General features: G+C 34.5%; 1 protein-coding gene across 1 annotated transcript; it reads right to left on the minus strand.

Moving 5' to 3' along the window:
- Positions 1–571: 571 nt before the first annotated feature.
- Positions 572–19,792, minus strand: LOC128226024 (uncharacterized). The gene is made up of 3 exons (XM_052935923.1): positions 19,269–19,792; positions 4,943–5,066; positions 572–713 (listed from the first exon to the last, which is right to left on the minus strand). The coding sequence occupies exons 1-3, from the start codon at positions 19,510–19,512 to the stop codon at positions 572–574; spliced, it is 510 nt and encodes a 169-aa protein (XP_052791883.1). The 5' UTR covers positions 19,513–19,792.
- Between the last annotated feature and the right edge of the window lie 6,211 nt (positions 19,793–26,003).

The following is a 26,003-nucleotide window of genomic DNA, read 5'->3' on the forward strand; positions in this document are numbered from 1 at the left end:
TAATAGATAGTCTAAGGCATTTAACACAAAAATATTCAAATGATAAAATGGCTTCAACGTTTGAACTCAAATTCATATCAAATTGTTTAACTTTTAGGAAGTATTTTAAAAAGCGCTTAATATTTTCCCAAACGCATACACATGCTGAAATGGATATAGCTTATTTACATACCCAATAATACATATATAAATATATAATATCATAAATAAAATAATTGCAAGAAGTCAAAGTTCAGCAAACATATTCACAGCAGCCGCTCTCATAATGCACTCGTGTCGTCGTGATAACAAAAAATATGAAGCAGTACTTTTAAGCTAATACACCGGAGGGTAGAAAACTCACCTAAATAGAATGGTTGTTAAAAGGTAATTGATGATTATTTTGTCAAATATTGTGATGCCGGTTACTTCTCGTTTAATCATCTTGTTTCAGTGATGCCTCTTCTATTAAATGATATCGTGTCATTGAAACACTATGTATAAGCAATGCAATAAAAAGAAAGAAAATGCTATGTGTTTTTATTCATTATCATTTAGACATAACAATACGCAGTACATCCCCGTGTCATAATTAGATGACGCAAGAATGTGCCGGAATCTGTTTTGCTGGGCAGCGCTTATCCATATTGCTCTTGAGGACCCAGTAACCCTTACAGCCAATCCTCACCCATTTACAGATAGAAGGCTCTGTAGCTTGACACTGCGGAGCCATTCTGAAAAACAAGAAATACTCCGGTGTAGTAGGGCGATTAGTGCCGTTTTCTGACATGTATGTTCCAAACGAAACAGTATGCTTTAAAGTTCTGGGATGTAAAGCAAGCTTAAACAACTTAATCAACAATATTAATTTAGGGCGTTTTTATTGATACCAAACCAGTTTCAGTTTTGATTTCAATGGTTTCAGCAGTTACGAAACCGGTTTTGATAGTTTTGCTTGAAGTAACAAATGCATGGTTTTGTGTACATTTTCAACAATATGGCGGAGCTACTGTAGCTACTGAGCTACACAATTACTAATTTAACCCTTTTTATTTAGCTCATTGCCGATTGTAAGGCATTATTATAAAAAAGATTGAGTTTCAACAAACGAAGTTGATCACTATCCGCCATGTTATTTTCGAAGTAAACTAGTTTTCGGATGGAACGAACCGATGAAACCGCCTCCGGTAGAGGTTTCGATAGTTTCAAAAACCGGTTTCGGTTTTCGTTAAAAAACGATTGAAACTGGTTTTGGTTTTATTTGAAACTGTTTCAACAAATACACAGTTTGTGAAACCGATATAAAACCGAAACAACTTTATTACCAACAAAAACGCCCTTAGTATTTGTTTGATAGTTTATGACAGAGCTTCGATCGCAAACATGGAAACTATTGTTTACATTAACAACTCGCAGAATATGAAACACATTATTTAGATGCACCGCTCGAAACTTTGAAAGATATATTTCATATGCACTACTCGTAAAAATAAACTATTTTTCAAAAACACCAATCGCAAAGTATAAAACTATTTTAATATAAATATCTCCCAAATATGAATATATCTTTCATGATACTGTGATTATCATTTCGATCCATTCTCTAAAATAACAAGAAACAAAATAGTAAACAGGGTTAATAAACCCTTTGCATCTCGCAATCAGAGTTAATTTCACAAAAGAGCCTTTTAAAACTACGGTACTAAGTAATAGTTAGTTGATATTAAGTAAAATCGGTGAGAGCTAGGCGAACGAGCCCTCTTCTTAACCATTACGAGTGTACTTAATATATACTAACTGACTTAAAATGCAACCTTCATTTGGATTGGCCGATACATATGCAAATTTAAACGCTCAATCTGAAACATGTGTGTAGTTATTTTAGCACCCTATTGTGTCACATAATTATTTGAAAGTGGTCCAACATCGATGTCTCATTTGATATTGGAGTGTTAGATTGGTTTAAAGACGATTTTGATGCTTGTGTTGAGATGAATAATACTAATTCATTAACTAAGTTAATAAACATTCCAATCAAGGATTTTGTGAAAAATGAACCAGGGCATTCTGTTCAAACTGAACCTGGAAATGGTCGATTTTTGGAGCCGGTTTCTGCCAAGGATATCAAAATTCAGCAAGAAAAAGTGATTCCGAAAAAGACAGGACAAGCAAATGCCTGGACAACGAATATTTTGAAAGAATGGGCGACACACAGGAATTCCAGACCCGAAACGCTTCACGAGCTTGACGGACAACCGATTGCGGAAAATGTCTGCGACCTAAGTGATGAGCGCCTGACCTTCTGGATGCAGCAGTTTATTGTAGAAATACGCCGAAAAGATGGCACAGAGTTCCCTGCGAATACACTGACCCAAATTGTGGCTGGTTTACAGCGCCATTTACGTAACAAGTGCACTGGTAGGCGGTTTAACTTTTTCAAAAACGATGACCTTGTTTTTCAAGAATTCAGAAAAAAACGCTAGATGCCAGGATAAAGTACAAAACATGTCAGGAAATAGGGGTTGACAAGAAACGTACAGATCCGGTAACGATAGCAAATGAGATTAAAATACGGGAGACTGGAGTGTTTTCCTTGTCTTCCGCAGCTGGTCTAAGCAACGCAGTGTTTTTTACAACGGGAAAGCGTTTGCGCTTCGCGGATGGAAGAACATCGCCAATGTGCCGCTGAACAATTTCATATAAGTAACGACCATGAACATAACCGGAAATATTTCGTTTACACACGCCGTTTGACGAAGAATGTGCAAGGTGGGCTCACCCACCGCCGTATTGAGGTAAATCCAGTCAGACATTATGAGGAGCCGTCTAACCCTCGTTGCCTTGTGCTGCTATATGAAACGTATCTCAGCCTCATTCCGAACCGAGGGCCGCTTTACCGGATGCCGCTGGATACATATCCCGTTTAAGTGCAAGTACTAATCCAGTCAATCAAATGTCCCAGATGTTCAAGCGTTTTTACGCTGAAGCGGGAATTGCTACTACGGGGAGGATAATATATAACAATTCTGGACAAGTGACATGTTGCACAAGAGTTTAAGATTCTCAAAGACATAAGCAATACGTTGGGAGCTCCACGACCGGAAGTACAACCAGATGTCAATTCTGAGTCTGTCCACATTGAAGACCTTGAAAAAGACTAAAACCTACCGTTACAGAATACAATGTCAAATTTTCTGAATCTTTACGGTTGGTTCCGCCGGAATGTGTTCAGAAAGTTATTCTTGAAAAATGCGGTAAAAGGATTTAGATTACAATCTAACAGTTTTAGGACTTAGTCTTGTAGGACTTAGAAATGCTGCTGAATACATGTTATTGATGTTCATTCAGGACAATTTTCCCATGTTTAATTTAAATGTATAACTTATCATCTTATTTTCTTTGGTTGTAATGTTATCACTGACCATTGATTTTCATGTCAAATCCATGTTCTTTTCATTGTTACTTTACTGAAAAAATAAAGTTATGTCTAAATGTGTGATTCTTTTCGGGAGTTTCAGAACAGCCTTTAGAATACAACCTACATTTTAAGCCAATGCAATTGCAGATTGGAAACCATTAATTAGTATACTTAATCATTAAGATTTTCAACTTCCGCGCGTGTTTAAAGGTCCGCCTATTGCCAATCATCCGATACACATTCCCTGCGTGAGATATTGCGTTTACAATGTATCAGCCAATGAGGTTGTATTCTAAGTCAGTTAGGTAACATGAAGTGAATTTTTAATGATTAAGAAGGACTTGTTCGCTACGCTCACTCCACCTATTCTAAATAATTAAGAATTCACTTCATGTTATCTAACTATTACTAAAACGGAGCAAGTTCGTGGCCAAAAGGTTATATTAAGTTTATGCTAAGTTGCATAGAAATCAAAATGATAAAATGATAAAATGGTGGTGACACTTAAAATTATTGTCATAGAATTGGTTCCAGAAAACAACTACGCTAATAACTTTCTTTAATAATTGCGATAAGCCTCTTTTTCGATAAACATTTACGAACGTACCCTGGTAGGCGTTCGCTACGTGGCGCTCTTGTTTTGGCGAAACAAACATGCAGTGTAAACATGATCACGTGGTGTGAAACGTATGACGTAAAATGAATAGTAAACTTCCTAATATGGTAACGCTTGAACGCTGAATCTCAGTAGGCGGAGCTTAAATCCATCCGCGAAGAGTCGGAATTTTAATGAATAAGCTTAGTACTTGACGGGAGCCGTTATTTCATTTCATTGACTGAAAATGTAGGTTGTATTTTAAGGGGAATGTTTGTTAAATTGTTTATGTTTGGTAGCGCGATATTCTGTGGACCAAATCTACTATATTTGACATATTTGCACGAGTTTCTTTGCTGAAATGACAAGATTCCTTCGATATTCTTCGGCATTTGTTGCGTTTGAATATCGTTTATATTTTAGAAAAAAATGATTTTTTTTTTCAGAACTGCCATTTGTTTTTGTTGAAAAGTACATGAAACGCTAATACAATTAACGTATGCTACACATAACTTTATTTAAAATTACTCTTGTTCACATAACGATATTATACTCGTGAACGACTCGCGCATTGGTGGCCATTTGTAGTACATGCGCGTAGATTTTTTTTTCGGATCACTATGTTGAGGAAGTCGAATGTTACCCGTATTGTAATGTATTTTGCTCATTTTCATCGATAGTAAAGTTGTATGGCGAGAACAGATATGTTTATACGACAACATGTCACAACGTACACGGCAGTTGTACGACAATGTACAATAATATTTTAAAGAATACTTTGGACATCGATAACTTTGAACCTTCAAGTTGGTTGCCGGTGCAATCGTCTCATATACATGAGATATTATTTCCCTATTTAAGCAGGATTTTACAATTCCCCTTAGTACCACCAAGCTATATGAGCGGATACGCTCCAGCTCAACATCAATGTTTCATCCTGTATAACTCACATGCTACAAAAGAGCCCATTCCTCAAGCAATTGCACTTTAGGCATTTGTCGTAGTCCTTAAAAGAGGAACGAGGCAGGTAGCGACGCTTCTCGTAGGTGCAAAATCTAACCGTCCGACCATGCACTGGAATTATAGTTTAGTTCAACAGTATTGTGATTATGTAAACATCAAGACATATAACTAATATATACATACGAAACAAATCACACAAATATAACAATAGGGTTGGGTTGCAAGCTATATCAACATTAGTTTCAGGCTTCCTAGGCTGTAACGTCTATGTCGTGTGTATTTAAGATTAAACATCCCAAACCGAGGGGGGGGGGGGGGGGGGCGGGGGCTTAATTTCAGAGTTATTTCGTCTTGGTCATTTTTTTATAATTTACATTTTGACAAGCAAATTACTCAAAAACTTCGAAAAGGACTCAATGGAAACATTGCACATAGGCGTATACCCTATGTAGAGCTGAACAAGTTGGAATAATTATAACTCTGTCGATCTTTATTGCGGACTAAACTCGTTTTTAAAAAATAATGAAAGCATTTTTATGATCCAACATTTGTCAAAACGTCAAAAATTAATTGTTTCATACATATATAGAAAGTGATGGAAAGTTGTGCACATGGCAACAATTATAACTCTGGGTTTGCATTGTTTTGCAGATTTATCTCCACTCGTTATTTTTTACAATGCAAACATTGTCTCGACACTTACATGTACTCTAAAAAAGAAATTCGAAATATAATTGAAACTTGGAACATGTCATCTCAGAGTTTAAAAAATAATGTAGAAAAAAATATTTATCCCCTCCTTAAAAATTATCTTTCTTTAACTTAGCTTCTATTTAAGGGTAGATATTCTAGTTACTGTACATTGTGATTGTATATTTACAACCTTAAAACTTTCTACAGAGTCGGTATTTCCAACATGTGATTCAATATTCATTATATGATCAATACACGTACTGACTAATTATTCGCAGCCACAATATCATAGTTTGATGAATGATATTAAAAATAAAAAAAAAACTTACCCTTTTCCTTTTCAATAGGTAAATGCCATACAGAACCATGAATTTCTATGGCAATAAATGTAAAACAAACGAGCAAAACAAGTTCAACTTTCATCTTGTTCAATTACGCGCAAACATATTACACTTTTGTATGTTTACTTATATACACGGCTCTCACCTATAATTTACTTTTATGCACCGGCTGTTACTCTGTTTATGATTATCTCATTTTTATGCAACCAATGATGGCAATTTACGACAATAGTGAGCAGATACTTTTCAAAGGGACATTTAATACCGTCGAGGTGAATTTTAGTAAGGATATATTTTATTAAAAGATATGCGACTTGCTTTTGCACCATTCAGTTTAACGTAAGCTGATTAACATCGAACTCCCCATCATATCAATCGGCTTAACTATCATCATTTTCATCAACGGTCAAATTCACCAACAAAACATCATCGCGGTCGTCATAACACTTAAAACCCCCTTTTCAACCTTTTTACATTTTCGATAACAGTCATGATGAAACCATATTGAACATAATTTAAAACTTATTTCACAAGATTTGTTCCTTGAATTTGTCGCGTATGTACAGTGTTCGCACTCGATCAAAATTATGTGTGTGATATTGATATTTAAAATAAAAATGAAGGAGGAAAAATTCTCAAATCGTAATTTTCAATTCAGATGTTCTAAACGTTAATAAATCTATGACGTTTATTTTTGAGCCCAATACTGAACCCAATACTTGCTGCACCAATTTGGATTGAGTTAAAACGATGGGATGGAACGTTTATTCTTTGACGCGGCTAAAATAATGTTAGCCCTTATAAATGTTTATGTTTATGTTTTTATTAATATCAACATGCCAACAATTTTTTTTATAGAAAAGCGCGAAAATATTGCTAATAGTTTTTTATCTTTACAAAAAACATTTGCTTTTTTGTGTTCATTATTTGTGTGAAATGAGTTAAACATGATAATGTACTAACATTTTTTCATTAACCTTTGTTGTGCACCTTTTAACTGTTTAGTCCGTTTTGGATTTTACACCTTCCATATTTAGATAATGAACGCCTGATTACACTTTATATAAAATTCACTTAAGAGGATTTGCAACTTAGGCATTATTTTGTGTCAGATGGCGAAACTCTGCGCTTCTGGGATAAATAATACTAAAATTAACTTTAGTAAACATGTGCCATATTGTTATGATGCATGCCACACAAAACTCTAGCCAGACAAACGCAAAAGGCAATATAACATGTATACAAATTAAGTCAATCTTTCAATAATTTTGTTTTACTCCTTGTACATTTACAGTTTTACATTGAACACTTTGTTAAACTTATCAAGCTAGCTGTGTTGTTTGAGTCTGAAGTTTGGGGTTTTATCAGAAAAAAAATATATTAAAAGAATACATTCGAACTTTATCAAATATAAAAAATATATGTATCAACTAATATACCAAATGATTTTATCCTAACAAGGACGGGAAGACTAGATATTATGTCGTTTAGTACATTAAACTTGATTTAGTACTGGTTTAAAGTTATTTTTCACGTGAACCCAAATACAATTGATCTGTTTTACAAATATATGGGCAGAATAAGTAAAAGGTTTACTGCGATTCTACCTATGCTTAATTATCACTGAGTATTAGAGATTATCCTAAATTTGGTTAGATTTAGAGGAAGACTAATAGGTAACTTTGTTAGTTATGTTCATGGTCGGCCCCACGAATTTTCCAAGGCATTGTTTCATAGATCTATTTTTTTTTTTAATATGATTCCCAATTTTTAGATGAGTTTATATTGAGACACAGTATAGGAAGGCTTTCAGCAAATGGATATTATCATCGCAAGGATTTAATATTCAAAATTGCAGATGGAATAATACAGACATTGGTAACAGGACCTACCCATCTTGTGTTAGTTTAGAAGAACTTTTTGTTTGTTTGCAACATGCATTCCGAAAGACAAGAATACCTGCTTAGGTAGTATTGTAGACATCCAAATCATCTTTAAAACCACCAAATAATGTTAATTTAGTTCAACTTCTGTATTTGAATATCAGAAAACATGTTAATAAAAATCAAAATGTCAAAATACTAATGTTTGATATATTTTGAAATCGTGAATCAAACGAAGAAAACAAAATTTAAGTTCAAACTGCTATACTTGTGACCAGACAAACGGTGAAACCATTAAATCCAACAGAAGGATTTACGTAAAAAGTTAAATACCGACAAACACGATTTAAATTTTGATTAAAATTAAATATGTATATAAATGCCCATTAAAGCAACATATTATTACGGCAAACTCAAAAATGGTATATTTCTTTCTTTCTTTCTTTCTTTCTTTCTTTCTTTCTTTCTTTCTTTCTTTCTTTCTTTCTTTCTTTCTTTCTTTCTTTCTTTCTTTCTTTCTTTCTTTCTTTCTTTCTTTCTTTCTTTCTTTCTTTCTTTCTTTATATATATTATTATCATATTTGTTTTCAAGTATTTATTAATGATGAAGTATTTTAATATCTAGTAGCTGACATATATATGGAACATTTTATCCATTCAACTCATTTTTACTATTTTCAGTCCTCATTATGGCCTAATTTGTATACGGTACACTTATTCATTTAAGTGTTTTATTTGTTTTAAGTATAATTGTTTTTATTTTTAGTTTATTGTTGTTGTTTGCTTTGCCAGTTTATATTTAGATAACTATACTTTTACACAATAAACCATTATAATAAGCTTTCAAAAGTGTCTTTAAATCTGATTTTTGACGGTCATAAAAATAAATAGATTATGAATTAATTTAACTTACTGACTTACTAATTAAATGAATAAATATTGTTGTTTTCTATATTAAGTTAAAATAGGGCATGGAAGTATTTGCGTATTTTTTTTTTAAATACATCAATAAAAAATACACATATGCGTTTAACACCAATAAATAGAGAACAAACCCACCAGGTGGTAGCATATCGTTTTATAAATAAGATGTTTATGTAGCTAATTTTATTTCACATAGGAATAAAAGAATTACGCGATATCAACTTACTGCATTATAATCTTTCGCGAGATTTGATGATACTATCTTGGAAGCGATTGTTGAGAAAAACAAAGACCAACCATCAAACTATTAGGCAATGGGATCCACTATAACGGCGGTATACAATACAAAGAGTAGTATTAAAATGTTGGGTAAGATGTAATTTGCGTCGCAATGATGGACAAGTAATATAAACGCTGATTAGCTTTATTATGTGTTCTGTTTTGAAATATGTTATGTTCATGTGATTAAGAGCCATTTACCATTCGTTGGTGATAATCAGTCCGAATATAAGAGACTCTCTGATCTTACCGCCCGGCTATCGCCACCGATAAATGAACAATATCTGTTTAAAGGGAATGAACTGAGCTAAGGGTCTTTTAAAATGAAATTAAATACTTATTTACAGAGTATTTAGCCAACTTATTATGAAAATGCGAAGATGTAAGCCGTATGTATGTATATATATATATTCTAATTCTTGATGCATTAGCAAGTTATAAAAGAAAAAAAGAATAAAAAATTCTAGAAAACAATCATTAATTGGACAAGCCTATAAAAGATGGATTTGATCTGAAGTGGCTTACCTTGGCGAACGTCTAAATACGACCGGCAAGGTATTTGTTTGCACATTCCAATGTTAATCCTGGTAAGAGCATTGACATTGATTGTTATATTTAATACTGATGAAGGTCATTTCTAGTAACGGCAGGATCTAAGGTCGAACGGGTTTTGATCGAGTTATAAATGTAGTTTAATTAGGTCGTTGACGTTTGGGGCCATGTCTTGTGCCTCTAAACAGGGATTATGTTTTCAAATTTTGACTACTTGGCTCGACCCTGTAGCTTAATTGTAATTTTGATAGTTGTTTTAAAGATATAAAGTTATATGTATATAACGTTATTAACTAATGTTTATATAGTATATATATATACATGGTACTGAAGTATCTTTTCCTTTAAACAAATGTACTTCAACAAAAAATTACATGCTTGTTATTTTATAAGCAAATTAACGGTATTTCACATGGTTCTCAACTTTCTCCTTGGAACAAGCCACATATAAGTTCTGATGTTTAAGACAAATGTTCTGCTAACTACATGTCACTGAACGGTTTATGTTGGTCAATGTGTTTCTTAATTGTTATAAACGTTAATGTTCTTGAACGAAAACTGCTTTAACTAGATCGATTGTCACAGCGCCAATACAAGACTAAACTACAGTAAATATTTGAACATTAGATAGTAAACTAGCTATACACCAATAATTCTCAATATTGTTTAACGTCTGATTTAACAGTTTTACTACCTGGTTTTTAGCAAACCCGTTGCCTTGGTTGGAACGGGAAAAATTCTATCAAGTGTCTGGGTAAAACTGAAACCCTGCCCCCTTCCCCCCTCCTACCTAGGCCGCGTATCACAGATTGATACGCACAGATCTTTGATCAGGAATGGTATCTTGGATTACATTTATTCAAAATGAAGCATGAACACACGACACACTACGACAAAGCCTTCTATTTAAATTTTAAATAAAAATTCTTCAAGAATACAAATTATTATTAAGCTTTCTGCAGCTGTGTATTTTAGTCAAATAAGGTTTTCGACAACCTACGTTTGCATCAAAGTAAGGCCAATCATAGTTACATAGCATTCGTTAAATGAAGTTGTGCTCATCCAATCAGAGCGAAATATATAAATAAACGACGACGTCATATCCCCTTACGGTCAAGATATTAAGAAAAGGTCTTTCGTTACGCTCACTCCGACCTTTAGTAATCATTAATTTTTTACTTAATGACATTTATGTCGGCACTTATGCTATTAGGTACTTAGGAGTTCATATAAGAAGCTTTTCAAAACCTAATTAGATGCTTTCACGAAAACTTACTCAACCTGTTTTTTTTTTCTAAGTATAAACAAATCAACTCGCCAAAGCCGAACATGCCTTTATTGTGTTATAGTTAACATATATTATATAAAAACTTCATAAATAAGAAGGGCAGAGTAAGCAAAGCAACCGCGCGCTTAATTGTAAGAGTTTAGAGAATAACGTGTTTGCAGCAGACATCAAGCACTATTACGAAGTCATGTCTATAAAGTTGTAAAACTCATGTTCTTACGAAAAAACATGGTTCATATTGAAGGCCGATAGGCCGGACATGTATACTTTAATTTTATAATATCATTCTGCCTAATGGAACAAACTGAACTATTTGTTTTCTTGTAGATCTGCCTTTCCCAGTCTTAGGTTTGCGAATGGTAGTCCTGCTGGGCATAATGTCCTTAAAGATAATTTGACAAACTATCTTCAACGAAACCTCAAACGCCGCATTTTTTCGAAAGAGCATAACTGTGTTCCGACGTTTTATTATTTGGTCACATTTTGAAACTTTACATGGAAACACACACATTCTTGGCAAACATGTTTTTTTTACAGCAATTCTTGTTTTACATACTTTAAAAGCTTGTGTAAAGGGTTGAATAAAACAGTAACTGGTAATGAATTAAAAAGGAGTATTATACATGTGAATCCGTATTTATCAACAATCTTTGTCTTTAATCACATACATTTTGACACTATCAAATGACTTATACAAATACCTAACTAAGTATTTTTAAAAAGGCAATATATAGTGTCAGTAAAAACGTGCCCAAGTGTATTAAGGTATTATATAAATTAAAAGGCGAGGAAAACTTTAATCATAGTGTGTACAAAAAGATAGGAAAACATTATACATACAAAAGTATCTTTTATCAAACATATAACTTTGAAGTCATTTTGGTAGTCGTTTGATGTCGTATGGCAGTCCTGGGCTTTCCTTGAGTAGTTCCTTAAATAGTGTCCTTTGTTAGTTCTGGGGTGTCCTTGGGTAATCATTAGGTGTCCCTTTGTAGTTCTGGGGTGTCCTTGGGTAGTCATCAGGTGTCCTTTTGTAGTTTTGCAGTGTCCTTGGGCAGAAAAGGGTTGTCCTTGAGTACTCATGGGGTGGCCTTGGGATTTAAGGTGCTTTTGTGTAGTTTTGGAGTGACATTGAGTAGTCCCGGTGTGCCCTCGTGTACTTTAAAGATGTTTATGAGTAGTCATGACGTGTTCATTGGTTGTCTTGACGTGTTCATTGGTAGTCTTGATATGGCCTTGGGTAGTATAAAGGTCTTCTTCTGGGGTGGCATTGTGTAGTATGCTTTAAAAGCCCAGGTGTGTCCTTAAGTATTCATAGGGTATTCCTGGAAAGTTCCCATAAAAGTCCTGAGTTGTCATTTTCTAGTACTGGATTGTCCCTGGGTCGTCATTGGCGTCCTTGGATTATTCCGCGTTGTTAAGTTATGGAATGCTTTTTAAGTTGTTCCAGGGTTGGGTTTTTTGGTGTCCATCGGTAGCGCAGGTTGCCGTTTGGCAGTACTTTTGTATTTCTGGAGTGTCCTTGTGTAGTCCTATGTTTTCGTTGGGTATTATTGTAGTAGTCATGGAGTTTCTTTGAGTAGTCCTGGTGTGATTAAGGTTTACCATTGAGTAGAACTGAAGGTGCTTGGGTAGTGTATGCGTGTCCTTGTGTAGTTCTTGAGTTTCATTGTGAAGCTTCAAGGTGTTCTTGTGTAGTTCTTGTGTTCTTAGGTAGTATTTGAGTATTTTTTATAGATAGTGCTGCAGTGTACTTGGGTTGTGTCTTGAGTGTCTTTCAATAGTTCTGGAGTAATAAAGGGCAGTACTTGAGTGTTCTTGTGTAGTTTAAAGGTGTTCTTTTGTATTTCTGGATTGTCTTTGAAGTTGCAAGTTGAACTTAGGTAGTCATGGAATGTCCTTGGGTAGTACTGGAGTGTCTTTCGGTAGTTCTATTGTGCTCTTGTGAAGGTCTTGAGGGTCACTGTGTAGTTTCAAGGTGTTAATGGATAGTTTTGTTGTGTTCCTGGGTATTCATGATGTGTCATTGACAAGTCATGGGTTGTCCTTGATTAGTCATGGAGTGACTTGATTAGTCATGGGGTGTCCTTGATTAGTCAGGGAGTGACTTGATTAGTCATGGAGTGTCATTGAGTAGTACTGGAGTGCCTTTAGGCAGTCCTGTGATGTGCTTGAGTAGTGTTGGATTGTCTTTGGTAGTCCTGGGTGTCCTTGGTTACTTCTCGAGTGTTCTTGAGTAATCCTGGTGAATCGTTGGGTTGTCACTGAGTAGAACTGCAGTGTCCGTGGTAGTTTTCGGATGTCCTTGAGTAGTTATGGTGTGTCCTAGGAAAGTCATGGGGTGTCATTATGTTCTTTGTAGTGATGGAGTGTCCTTGAGTAGTTCTTGGGTATATGTGTGTTGTTTCAATGTGTTCTCGGGTAGGTCTGAAGTGTCCGTACGTATTCGTGCGGAGTGCTTATGTTGTCCCTCGATGTTTAAATCTAACGACAGGAAATTCTTGGTGTGTCCATAGGTAATTGTTGGATGTCCTAAAATGTGAATCGTTACCAAATTTGACAAGATAACATGGATCACTCAAGTGTCACCAACATTTGGTTAAAACAATAATATCATCTAGTGTTGCGAATAGTTTTCAATCATTTTAAACAGTGACCACATTAACACAAACCAAATTCTATCGGAGATGTGTTAAGGTGAAAACTTCGAAAAATAAACACAATAAATTCTGTTATTTGTTAAGTCTGTGCTCTTAAATATGATATGTGTAACAAAAGAACATCTGGCCGAAACAACATCGTTTTAGAAGGATTCTCTTACGCTCTGTCCCCTTATATCAGATAAGATTGCCAATATATCATGGAAGAGATATCCTTCGAAAAACACAACGCATCGTAACTATGGAAACAACAGTCCCGGTTTGAATGAAACTTTTTATTGACAGTACCGATAAGTGCAACACTGCAAACAGTTTAAGAGTCGGTGCAAGATGTATTCCATTTTCAAAAATCAATGAAACGAACGATAATGTATTTCAGTGTTTATATGTCACTCATATGTTGCAAGTGATACATCGTCGATTTCGTTAGAACAGACATCGTACAGCGGCTTTGTGGGTTGAAAACACAATGTCATCAGACCTATGATGCTGGCAAGAAGAATACAACCACCTGTATTGAAAGAAAAGTACAGAAATACATAAATTATAATGATAAAACATTGATAAATAAAAATATCAGTTTCATGAATGAATGAATGAGTGAGTGAGTGAGTGAGTGAGTGAGTGAGTGAGTGAGTGAGTGAGTGAGTGAGTGAGTGAGTGAGTGAGTGAGTGAGTGAGTGAGTGAGTGAGTGAGTGTTTGAGTGAGTGTTTGAGTGAGTGAGTGAGTGAGTGAGTGAGTGAGTGAGTGAGTGAGTGAGTGAGTGAGTGAGTGAGTGAGTGAGTGAGTGAGTGAGTGAGTGAGTGAGTGAGTGAGTGAGTGAGTGAGTGAGTGAGTGAGTGAGTGAGTGAGTGAGTGAGTGAGTGAGTGAGTGAGTGAGTGAGTGAGTGAGTGAGTGAGTGAGTGAGTGAACGAAAAAACGAACGAACGGACGAACGATCAGACGAACGAACGGACGAACGATCAGACGAACGAACGAACGAACGAATTAATTAATAACACTCCCCACTAAATAGATAAATAAATGAATAAATAAATAAATAAATAAATAAATAAATAAATAAATAAATAAATAAATAAATAAATAAATAAATACATGCAAACACATGTAGTGACTATGAAGTGAAGAAGGCGAGAAGGCCAAAAAGATTTGGGTTAATTACCTGCAAGGCAAATTGACTGCTCATACGATCCTCCTTTGTCTAGCAGCAAACCTATTTAACATTAAACGTCCTATCAAAATTTTTAAAGCTATTGATGATCACTGCCATTAAAATAAATTGGTAAGACGAGAGGATGGATTGTCTGTTTGTCCAATTTATAATTTCACAAAAAAATGTACAAATAAATATATATATATTACTAAACTGTGTTTCCTCAGAGTTCTATTCTTTTATTTATCAAGTTATAATGATTTGGTTGTAATTCATTAAATGACTTACCGGCCAAAACGGGTCCAATTATTCCACCAATACCACTTATCATATACTCGACAGCTAATGCAACGGACAAATTCTTTATTCCAACATAATGAACATTCACCGATTGGCATATGACGAAAATCGATCCAAAAAGGAGTCCGTAAGTCACGATGAATACAACGTGTCCAGCGAACGTGTTCTCAAACAGCGGGTACGTACACATTACCACTGATAATATAATCGACGGCACAGCATACAAAGTCATGTCATGCACAACTTCCAGGTTCCCTAAGATTCCTGTCAACAACCGCCCAAACGCTGAGCAAACACCTATTAATGCAATAAGCCATGCAGCCTGGATGGCAGAAAATCCTTTGGAGACAATATATTCAGGAAGATGTAAATTGACAATACATATTCCTAAACAGTACGAGAAAAATGACATGGAAAGTAAAAACACATATTTATTTGTTACGATCATAGCATAAGGCTTCAACAAATTACTAAGACAAGAACTGGTCGAATAGTCGTACTTTAAGGCATCGGAACGTCGAGTTAGTTGTAAATGTATTTCAAGCTGGTTTGGAAAGCATGCCATTCCACATACAGCCATATGTAAGTTTATTCCAGCAACGATGAAGAAAAAGCCTGTAGTCCCATAATAATTTCGAGCAGTTTCCATCAATGGGGCGAACACCAAAGGCCCTAGACCAATTCCGACTTGCGCAATGCCATTCGCGAGATTCCTACGTTTTTGAAAACTGAAATTGATTGCAACAATGGTCGCTGTATACCCGATACCTCCAGCAGTACCTGGAATTTATAAATAGTACTTATTTCTGAATTTTTAAAGAAATGGAACCATATTTTATACTTACGTCATGTAATATACACAGCAAGAATTTACTGCCAAAATTTAACTGAACAATATGTGTTTATAATATATATCTATATTCAAAGTTACGTCGACGTGTGTGACTCATCTTGCTTGGGGATGCGATGGTATACATTTTAAGTTACTTGTTTCTTATTTCATTTGGCCAAAAAAAGAGTAAGTAATCGTATGTATAAGCAGGCATATATTACCGGCAATTATCCCACAGGATGTAATCGAAAATATTATATGAGGCGAAAATGCAGTCAAAATATAACCAAGTGCATAAAGGAGACTCGATATAACCATGGCAACTCGACAACTGAACCGGTTTAACACTAGCGTGGACAACGGCGCTGTAAAATACAAATACAATGCAATCGAGCCATCGAATGGGTCAAAAAGTGGCATGACAAAAACGGATTCGTAAGATATTTTATACTCTTCTGTACATAACATTTCTTTATAAAATATATACTGAAAACAACTTTCTTCATGCATATCAATACGATGAAATACTGACGGAGGTTTAAAAGGAAATAGTTTTTGTCTTAATTAGTAAGGCAACATTGAAAGTGTGTCCATTACATAACTTATCAACTCGAAGGTAGAATAAATCAAAATTCGAACATAAGCACAAAATCAAAAAATAGATAAGATACGAATACTAAAATTGAAGTTATTTTTTTCAACAAATATTAAACAAAAACGATACAGAAAACAATTTCCGTCGGCAGAAGACCTAGTCTTTAACGGTGAGGCACAGAGTCATTTTAGTTTTGCATGCGGTATATAAGGCCTTAACTTATAGTTCTATTTCACTTTTTCACTCAATTTTTCAAATATCAAAATGTTTAAGTTTCATTTTAAGAATTTATGTAAATAATTTGTACAAGTGAGAATATACAAAAGATATGGACGTAAACGCAAAGACAATCAAGATATATTTAAACAAATTATACACAAGAAAAACGCAAAGGTTAAGTAAGATTATAAGTATCTTCCAAGGCCGAGAGTGTAAGATAGGATTATCCACACCCGAGCGATTGGTGTTTAGTGGAAGCGAGGTTTACCGAGTTTCCGCATAACACCCTGCGCGAGGATGGGGATGAACCTATTTACACAAGCGGCTATGACAGATGTTTTTACTCCGACCTCAGTTAAACAAAATAAAGAGTACAGGTATTTTCTCGCTGGAGCTCTGAGGTGAGTGCAGCATTATTTATAAAATGCAGCGAGAAAACGTTTTTATGGTGCTATTTGAAGCGAGAAATAATTTATTTGAATTTTAAATATGTCCACAAGACAAGGTTTCCATGATGCTACAGCTGACGGTCTTTGAAAATGGAGGTAACTGTGTGATGACAATAAAAAAGGAGTTCCATACTGGTACTTGTTTTATCTTTGCCCGTGGGCAAGATATCATATCATAGTTAAGTCGATATGCTGCAAGCACAGGATCATATACAATAATATATAGAACAGTATATAGTTAGGGTAAACTGTTATTGGAAAAAGATATTAAGAAGATTATCCTTGTCAGTCATTGATTTAAATACTAGACAATATATGAAGTATTTAGGTGAAGATGACGGATAAACGAATTTCTTTTAGAATTATTTTTAGAACTGCTTCAGTAAACTATCAAGGCAAGTATTTTGTAGTAAGCTTGCTTTGTATGTGTAACAAGGTTTTCCAACGTTGATGAATTATATGTATGTATGAAACGGTTGGCTTATATGATTACTTGTTGTTTTTGTTGTAAGGCTTTTCTGATTTCATTTTGGAACCAGGGTGGATCGTGCGTTTTAATTATTTTTACGACTTAAGTAGGTATTCCACACATAGACATACGTTTATGGGTACATTAGTATCTTTTTCATGGTGACAGCAAGGGTTTAAGACAATGTTGGCAAAACACTTTTTGACTTTAACATAGTCTCCGTGTGTAGATATCCAGATTCTCCGGTTGAATGAAGAACCAGAAAGCCCATTGAAAAGTAAAATACCGTTTATCGGACAATAATAAAAAAATGGCTGATCTAAGAAAATTTAACTAAAACCACCTTTTAAAACAATATCAGTTGATGTTACCATATTTGATCCGACAATTGGTCCCGAATGTTCTGTGAAATGCGTAAGCTCATTTATCACTCTCGTGCACAGTGTTATAACATTATCGGGGGATGCTACCAACTATATACTGGTAATTGACCCCGATGATTCTGTGAAATGTGTAGGCTCATATTTCACTCCCATGAACGGTTTGATAAACTATGTTGTCGTTAATAAGTTTTGCAGGTAGCTATTCTCGGAATCTCCACATAACATATCCAACATATATGTAATTAATATGCTTTTATTTGGTTAATAATGCAAACACACGTTTCTTTATTTATCAAATACCAAGAAGTAAACAAACAATATAAACCCAGAGACAGCAAAAGGAGTCCGAGGATGACTACAACTAATTGTTATCATTATTATTCTTGTATATAACTCTGTATGATACAATAAATTACGCATCTTCATAATTATAAAAGGATTTATATTTAGAAACTTCATTTCAAATTAGTAAGGCACTATTTCAATGCCGATGAATCAATTTATTAAACTTGTTCTTATACTAGCCTTAAGGCTGCACTCTCACAGATATACCATTTTCACAACTTTTTTTGTCTTGAAAAGAGCATTTTTTTGCGTACATATCTGCAAACCATAAGATATAATATTGCTGACAAAAAATCAGATCGTAGATTTTCATATTTCCGTTCAAAAATTAATGTTTTATGGCTTAAACCGTTACTAACGGTTTAAGAAAAATGCCTAAAACATCAATTTTTGAACTTAAATATAAAAATCTGTGATTTAATTTTAATTAGCAGTGTTAAATAACTGGTTACCATGGATTTTCGCAAATATTGGCTCGTTCCAAGACAAAAAAAGTTTAATCTGTGAGAGTGCAGCTTTAAACACTTCACCTTCGCTTTTGACATCAGAGTAGTGAATGGGACACAACTCAAAATTATATTTATGCAAACGCTTGGAATTAATGAAAGGGTTTCTCACCTACACGTCCACACAATATATTAGTATGATGGTAAATTTTAATGATATTGAACTGCTAATGCAATAAGTTACACGAAAGTTTGAGTTTAGAGGTCTAAACAATGTACCGAATTCAGACATACTAAACTAGAGACTGGGGCTTTAATGGCAAAACCATACAGTTCCAGGTTGATAAATTAGAAAGGCAAAAGTTATATATATATATGTAAACTGTAAGTATTTTTTATGCAAATCACTTACGGAATTTTCTTTGATAAGTTTTTATTTATGAGTGTTGTCGTGCTTTTGGCAATATTTTGACCATCTTCTACAAATACAATATAACTACCTGTTAATGACACTAGTGCGACATTCAAGGCTCCTGCCCATGATGTTACGGCCAAACAAGCTCCATGCCTTTCCAGAAGGACCTCATGTATGATCCCTACAGACAGCTGGGCATTACCTAGGATACATAATGCGAAGAAACACGCTATTAAAACGACCCATGCCCAGCCTTTGTCCAAATCAAAATGTTCCACCTCTAGAGTGTCTTCCTGGTCCAATGTTATCAAGGCTTTCTCCTCTTGCATAGTTTTTAAAAGTTTCGGGAAAATTATAATGAATCATTTAAAATTAGCCATGCACAAAATGGTAATCCGTCTGTTCCACGAAATGTTCGTATTTAATTCAGCGAAAATATTAAAACATGAAATGTGAAATATGCACCTTTTATCATTCTTTTATTCCATAAAATATCTAGACATATTGGTAGGCACTGAAATAAAGTTTATTTTGAAGTGATTATTGCATATTCCAGTAATCAATAAACATTATATTATAACCCACATGTTACATGTCTAAGCATGAATGTTACCGTTTGAATTGATCTAACTTACGCATTCTGTATCTCTGCGCGCAAAATCAATATTGATTAGAAAGACATGAACCATTAACGATTGTGATGTTAATAGGTTCTGGTAACACATTTTGGCTTTTCGAAGACTTTATCAGTCAGACGTGTTATACATGTTTTTGAAAATGAAATTCCTAACCTACCATAAAGTATACTAGTCATTAATCAGTCAGCGTAAAAAAGTTGATATGGGTAGAGGTTTGGCATCGCAAGTAACAAGGCATATAAACAGCAAAACCAAATAAGGTTTAACCATGCTCATGCGGTTGTTTTGAGAACAGATCAAGTTTAACATAAATTAGAATATGTACATATGGAACCGAACAGCCAAATATGAAATTCGGCGTGAGTCATTTGTGTTACGTACGCATGCTTTGCAGAATGAATGTTAAGGGGTAATTCATTGCAAGCAACAAAATGAAACCCTAGTCTCTAGATTTAAAATAAAATAAAGTAGACAGCTTTCTTAAAATGGGTTTATGTATGGTTAAAGATCAACATCAAACCAAAACCTGACGAAGACAACCTTTTGTAAATCAGTACAGGTAAGAACATCCAATCAAGGTCTTATCGTATAAACAACAATCAGCTCTTGTAAGAAACGACACAGGCGCAAGCATTTCGTCGTTTCATTAAAGATTCAATCGATTGACGATCTAGCGTACATCACATTTCATATAAATAATACAAGTTCAAATCGAAAAAATATACATATATTTTTTGAGCTATCTACCATGTTGCAACACTTAATGTGCCGAGTAAATAATTATACAACTACGCCGACAATGAGGTGACATCTGAAACACTTTATTTATAATATATTGTGTCAACACTTTTATAAATTATGGCAACAACTTAGTAACTTGAGGCCACAACTTATTTAATCGTGGCCACGATTTAGTTTAGTCAATCAAAACAGCTGTTTCATCTTTCCCTCTTCACCACAAGTTTTGGCCACAATGTACTAAGTTGTAGCCTCTAGTCACTCAGTTGTGGCCTCTAGTTACATAGTTGTGGCGACAAGTAACTAAGTTGTGGTCTTAAGTTACTAAGTTGTGGCAACAAGTTACTAAGTTATGGTCTCAAATAACTAAGTTGTGGCGATAAGTTATTTAGTTGTAGGCACAATTTACTTAGTTGTGGCCTCAACTAACTAAGTTTTGGGACAAGTTATTAAGTTGTGGCACAAGTTACTAACCTGTGGTCGCAAGTTACGAACTTGTGGCCACAAGTTACTAAGTTGTGGCCACAAGTTGCTAAGCTTTGGCCACAATATGAATAAAGTGATGCGGATGGCACCTCTGTGCCTCAGTGAATGAAAAACAAAATATTCATACAACTCATATGGCTTAGATCTCTCTCTGTCCACGTTCGGGGACACGATTTTCTAACAATCGTTTTTGAACGACTACCATACTCGTTTGAAGTTCCCGTAAATACTATAAAGCTGCGTTGTACAAAGTATATTTTCACTTATTTTATAATTTGCAGTACACATTTTGATATTGCCTCACTCGTCGTGTTATTATCATTTTATTTCATGTCGGTCTATACTACGAAAATCAATGCGATAAAAGCATTGAAGGGCTTTCGGCCTACTATGCTTTGTGAGTATAGTCATGTTTAATACTGATACATAATAACTAGTTAATCAAAACCATGGAGTATCAGTTGCTTGAAGTAATAATTTATATGTAGAATACCCAAATAATTACAGAAGAATTGAGTATATATTATTAAATCGCATATGAAAACTTGAACTTTGATTTCATAAAAAATACTCTGGCACAGATAAAGCATTTGGGCATGTTGTTGAAACTACTCTCTGCACCTCAAACACGAGTCTTTTGGTATTAACTATATAAAGGCCATTCGTTGCCAAAAGTCCAGACGTGTATGTGTGTATTTTAGGTTTGTAACATTGATGATTTACCAATTTACATTTTACAACCGCCAACTCATCGGTTGTATGTTTACATTTTACACTGCACTTTTTAAATTTTAATTGTACCGATTGGAGTTTTTTTCTCGTTGCATTTATTCAACAGACGATTCAGTCGTGTTTATAAAGTTGTGGATGGTAACACACGTCATTCTGTGAAAGTCACATGCCGAGTTTTACATTGCGGTGTGTTAAAGACAGATTTCAGTTCGTAGTTCTACAAAGTACATTGCATGGTGGTGACTTGTAATTCGCATTTGAATATGTTTACGAGATGAATTTGATTTAATTTATAGATAGCTCCGCCTTAACCATGTCTTAACTCCTCCTTACGTCTTTCGGAAATTTCGGCTATCACTCGGCTTTATTTAAACCAATTATGAATACTTTGGACCATGGACATTGCGAACCTTATTATGGACATTACGAATCATCTATATTATGACACTATGGACTATGATTTGGAAACAGGATGGATTATAAATTATTTCATGTCGAATAAAATAATATATGATATTACAACATGTTTTTGTCTATATAATAGTAATTAATACGCACATATGGCATGAAATGAGATGTATGCAAAATGATACATGACTCAAACACAACAAAATGTAAGTCATTAGCATTAAATTATATTTCAAGAATGAAAAGTCCCATTGTCTTATTTTTCTTTTAAAGCTGCACTCTCACAGATTGACCGTGCTGAGAACTATTTTTATTTTTTGTTTTGGAATTAGCCAATTTTTGCGTATATGTCTGGATACCATTGGTATAAGACTGCTGACAAAAGATCAGATACAGTGTTTCAGTTTTACGTTCGCAAATTGATGTTTTATGGCTAAAAGTGATATTACAGTAACGTTTTAAGAAACATGAAAAATGTCGGCAGTTTTCCAAACAATTTAGATCTGTTTTATTGTGAGTAATCTAATTATTTGTATAGAAAGCATTGCTGCCAAAATCAGCCGAGTCTGGGACAAAAAAGGTTGTCAAAACTGTCAATCTGTGAGAGTGCAGCTTTAAATTACTATAAACACTATTTTAAATTGTACCATTAGAGGACACTTTTTTGCCTTTTTGCAATGTGAAAGATTGCAAGTAATATTAGATAATTTAAAATTTAAGAAGAAAAAAATCTAAATTTTCATTAAGTTAAAATTATTCACTGAGATGCCCAAGAGGTTTATTACCTGGTAGCTGGAACTGTATGGATAAAATACACTAAGATTACAACTAATTTAACTCGTACATTATACTGTAACAAATATTATTTTATAAGTAAATAATACAGTATTTTAATGATGAAGTCAATTTATTGCTAATAAACAATTATTACTTGCTGCTACCTTTTATACCACACCAACACTCAACAGTCAGGGCTTTTTTTCACATTTAGGTGAAGCGGCCCTAGCCCTTTTGGAGGTGAAAAATCGCGCGTTTGTTTTTCTAATCTAAGACTTACTATATCTATTTTTTCATGTTCTTAAAATCCCCCACTTGATTGTTTTGGTTGAAAGTGGCAGATCCCGTAATTCATAACTGGGGGACACAAGTGGGTTGGAAGGTTGTTCTTCCATCCACATGGATATTTTGTTTCAATGATGTATTGAAATTACACGTTTACACCATACATGCTTATTAAGATAGTTAATGTATAACATCAGAAAAAACTAGGTGGATATCATTATGATGTCCATCAAAAGTTTCGTGGGTTTGCTGGAGCAGGTTTTGAACAGGGACTCGCGTTAGAGGGGCGTTACTTAGGGGCACAACTTTTTGGACATGATCCCTCGAGTGGGTATGTTTAAAATGTGGGAAGTGGGGTTTAGGGGCACCCAACTGCAATTGACTAAATAATATGGTGATTTATAACCCATTTAGGAACATTGATCGTCAAAATAAAATAAAAGATGAAGTTTATTTTAGTTTGTATTGTGAAATAAAGAGAGAGTACTCGGACTTACAACCGGGAATTTACAGGAAGAGGCGAAGATGTTATCTCCCTTGCTTGATTCGACGGAAATAAACGAAAGAAAATCCGATTCGTTAGCTCCGCCCATTCACCTTCATTTCTTTCAGTGACATTTACCATATAAGGTATAGGCGAAATCGTCTATCTTTGTAATTCTGAACTTGTCAATTCACTTTTGTAAACCTGGACTTGTTGGACCGCAAATGTTCATTTTACGAATGCGAGTGTCGACTGTTGGATTGGAGTTTTACATATGCATGATTCGGCTTTCTAAATTACATCATCATATTGTTAAAGGCAAGTTATACGATCTATGTTTTAGTGAGTTTATACAGGGTAGATCTGACAAATATACATTTTGACTACTATAATGACAAATGACAAATCAATACGGAAAAACTGACAAATAGATATAGCACGTCTACATTGATAAATGTAAGAGATATTTAGTACGACTAAGAAGCACATCGTGGGAATTACACGTCTGGACTTTTTGCAACGAATAGCCTTCATAGGGTATACCCGCTAAACCAAGTGCATCCAACACATGCGAAGAAAATTAACATTTATTTCACTGGTTTTTGAATATGCATATGCTCAAGATTCTTACCTAAAATTACTGAAATAAACTGAGACATTATCACACACTTTCCGCTCCATTAGACGTTATATGACTATACTCACAAAAAAACGTAGCATGCAAGCTCTTTGATTTTGATTTTTAAGAGTGGATAATAGGCATTTAGTATTGGTTAAAGGTAATAAGTATGTACTTACACAAATAAATAGTGACACAGTATAACACTTAAAATCATAATAAAAGAAACGATCAAGCAAGAGCCGATTAATGGTTATTTTAAACAAAGGTACTTAATAAATTACACTGCGTATCCCGTACCAACCCCATATTATGATAAGCTCCAAGAACACCTAAAAATCCAGAATACTGTGCATACTAAAAGGGGTGGGGGTCAGCCTAATATATCTGTGCAACTATGTAACTAAACACTGTGTAATATATTTTCCTCCTTTTTGTAGCAACTCCAGAACCAAAACAATGGAAGCAGAAGTTGACGATGGAATTTCTCTGGAATGTTTTCTGAAACCAAGAAGAATTTGGAATCAGAATGTTGTTCACAGACTCTATCAACGGGAAACACACTTTGGTAAACCTGGTACACAGTTTCACTGTGCAAGACGATTTTACACAAATATATTCCCAAATTTTACAGTGGTAAATGTCGAAAAGCCTCCTTGTTTTCTTAGGAAGTTTTCTCCCGATGAAAGATAATTTGAAGCATTCTCTGCGGACCAAACATCTATAGAAATTTATAGTTTTGAAGGTTCTGCTGCGGCAGAATCCTTAATGAAAATTGTAAACGGTGACATTGCCGCAAATACCTCAGATACTAAGTGTTCAGACATCAGAAGCAAACTCTTTCAGAAATTCTTTAAACTAAGGTGCACATCAATAGTCGCTTTCAATGGCGGGCAGTTTAATAGAGAGATTGTGTGCGATTACAGAAGTTCTAACATGATACAATATTTTATAACACAATCACGGTTGTCTGTGTTACAACAGACCATCCATATATTCCATGTGACATCAAGAGGGGAGTTCATTGATGTCCGAAGTAATGGCAGATTCTGTTACGAGGTAAATAACAAAAAAAAGCACACATTTATAACAGAAACAATCTGTTGATACATTTTTAATGTAAAACGAAACATGACAATGATTTGTTATTCATTTAAATTTAATTAACAGATGGTTTCTGTTATTAATGTGTGATAATGACATCAATCTCGCAATTCACTCCTTATATTTACACCAACAGTTCATCATTTCATTCAAGAATTGTAAAAATAATACTACCTTTCACTTAAGAAAACCTTTCTTACCCATTTTGTAAATAGAACAATCCGATCGTAACCGGAAACATTTTATCAAATGACGTTACAATAACGCGGGAAAAGACCAACCACCTGAAATCACTTTTAAACGTAAAATTGAAACACTTATGGCAGAAAAACATTTAACACATCATTAATTAACACTTTCTAAAATGTTGATTAATATTTTACGGGACCTGCAGACACAAAACAAACAATAACAATATCAACAATTTTCATGTTTATTGTTATGCGATGAATTGCGATCCGAACATATCAGAAGATGTTGCGTTCATCGGATGACATCCGCAATTGCCGAAAGGCAGATCATTTAAGGAATGGAAGTTGAGGTGTGAAT

The sequence above is a fragment of the Mya arenaria genome, chromosome 3, assembly GCF_026914265.1.
Source record: "Mya arenaria isolate MELC-2E11 chromosome 3, ASM2691426v1".
Classification (NCBI taxonomy): Eukaryota; Metazoa; Mollusca; class Bivalvia; order Myida; family Myidae; genus Mya; species Mya arenaria.

What these genes read in the sequence shown, in the direction of transcription:
- LOC128226024 (XM_052935923.1), bottom strand. Translation starts at nt 19,512, where the DNA reads ATGCAAGAGGAGAAAGCCTTGATAACATTGGACCAGGAAGACACTCTA. An exon ending in CGCACTAGTGTCATTAACAG is followed by an intron (nt 5,067 to 19,268) that starts GTAGTTATATTG and finishes CTATAATTCCAG; the next exon opens with TGCATGGTCGGACGGTTAGA. An exon ending in AATGGGCTCTTTTGTAGCAT is followed by an intron (nt 714 to 4,942) that starts GTGAGTTATACA and finishes CTTGTTTTTCAG; the next exon opens with AATGGCTCCGCAGTGTCAAG.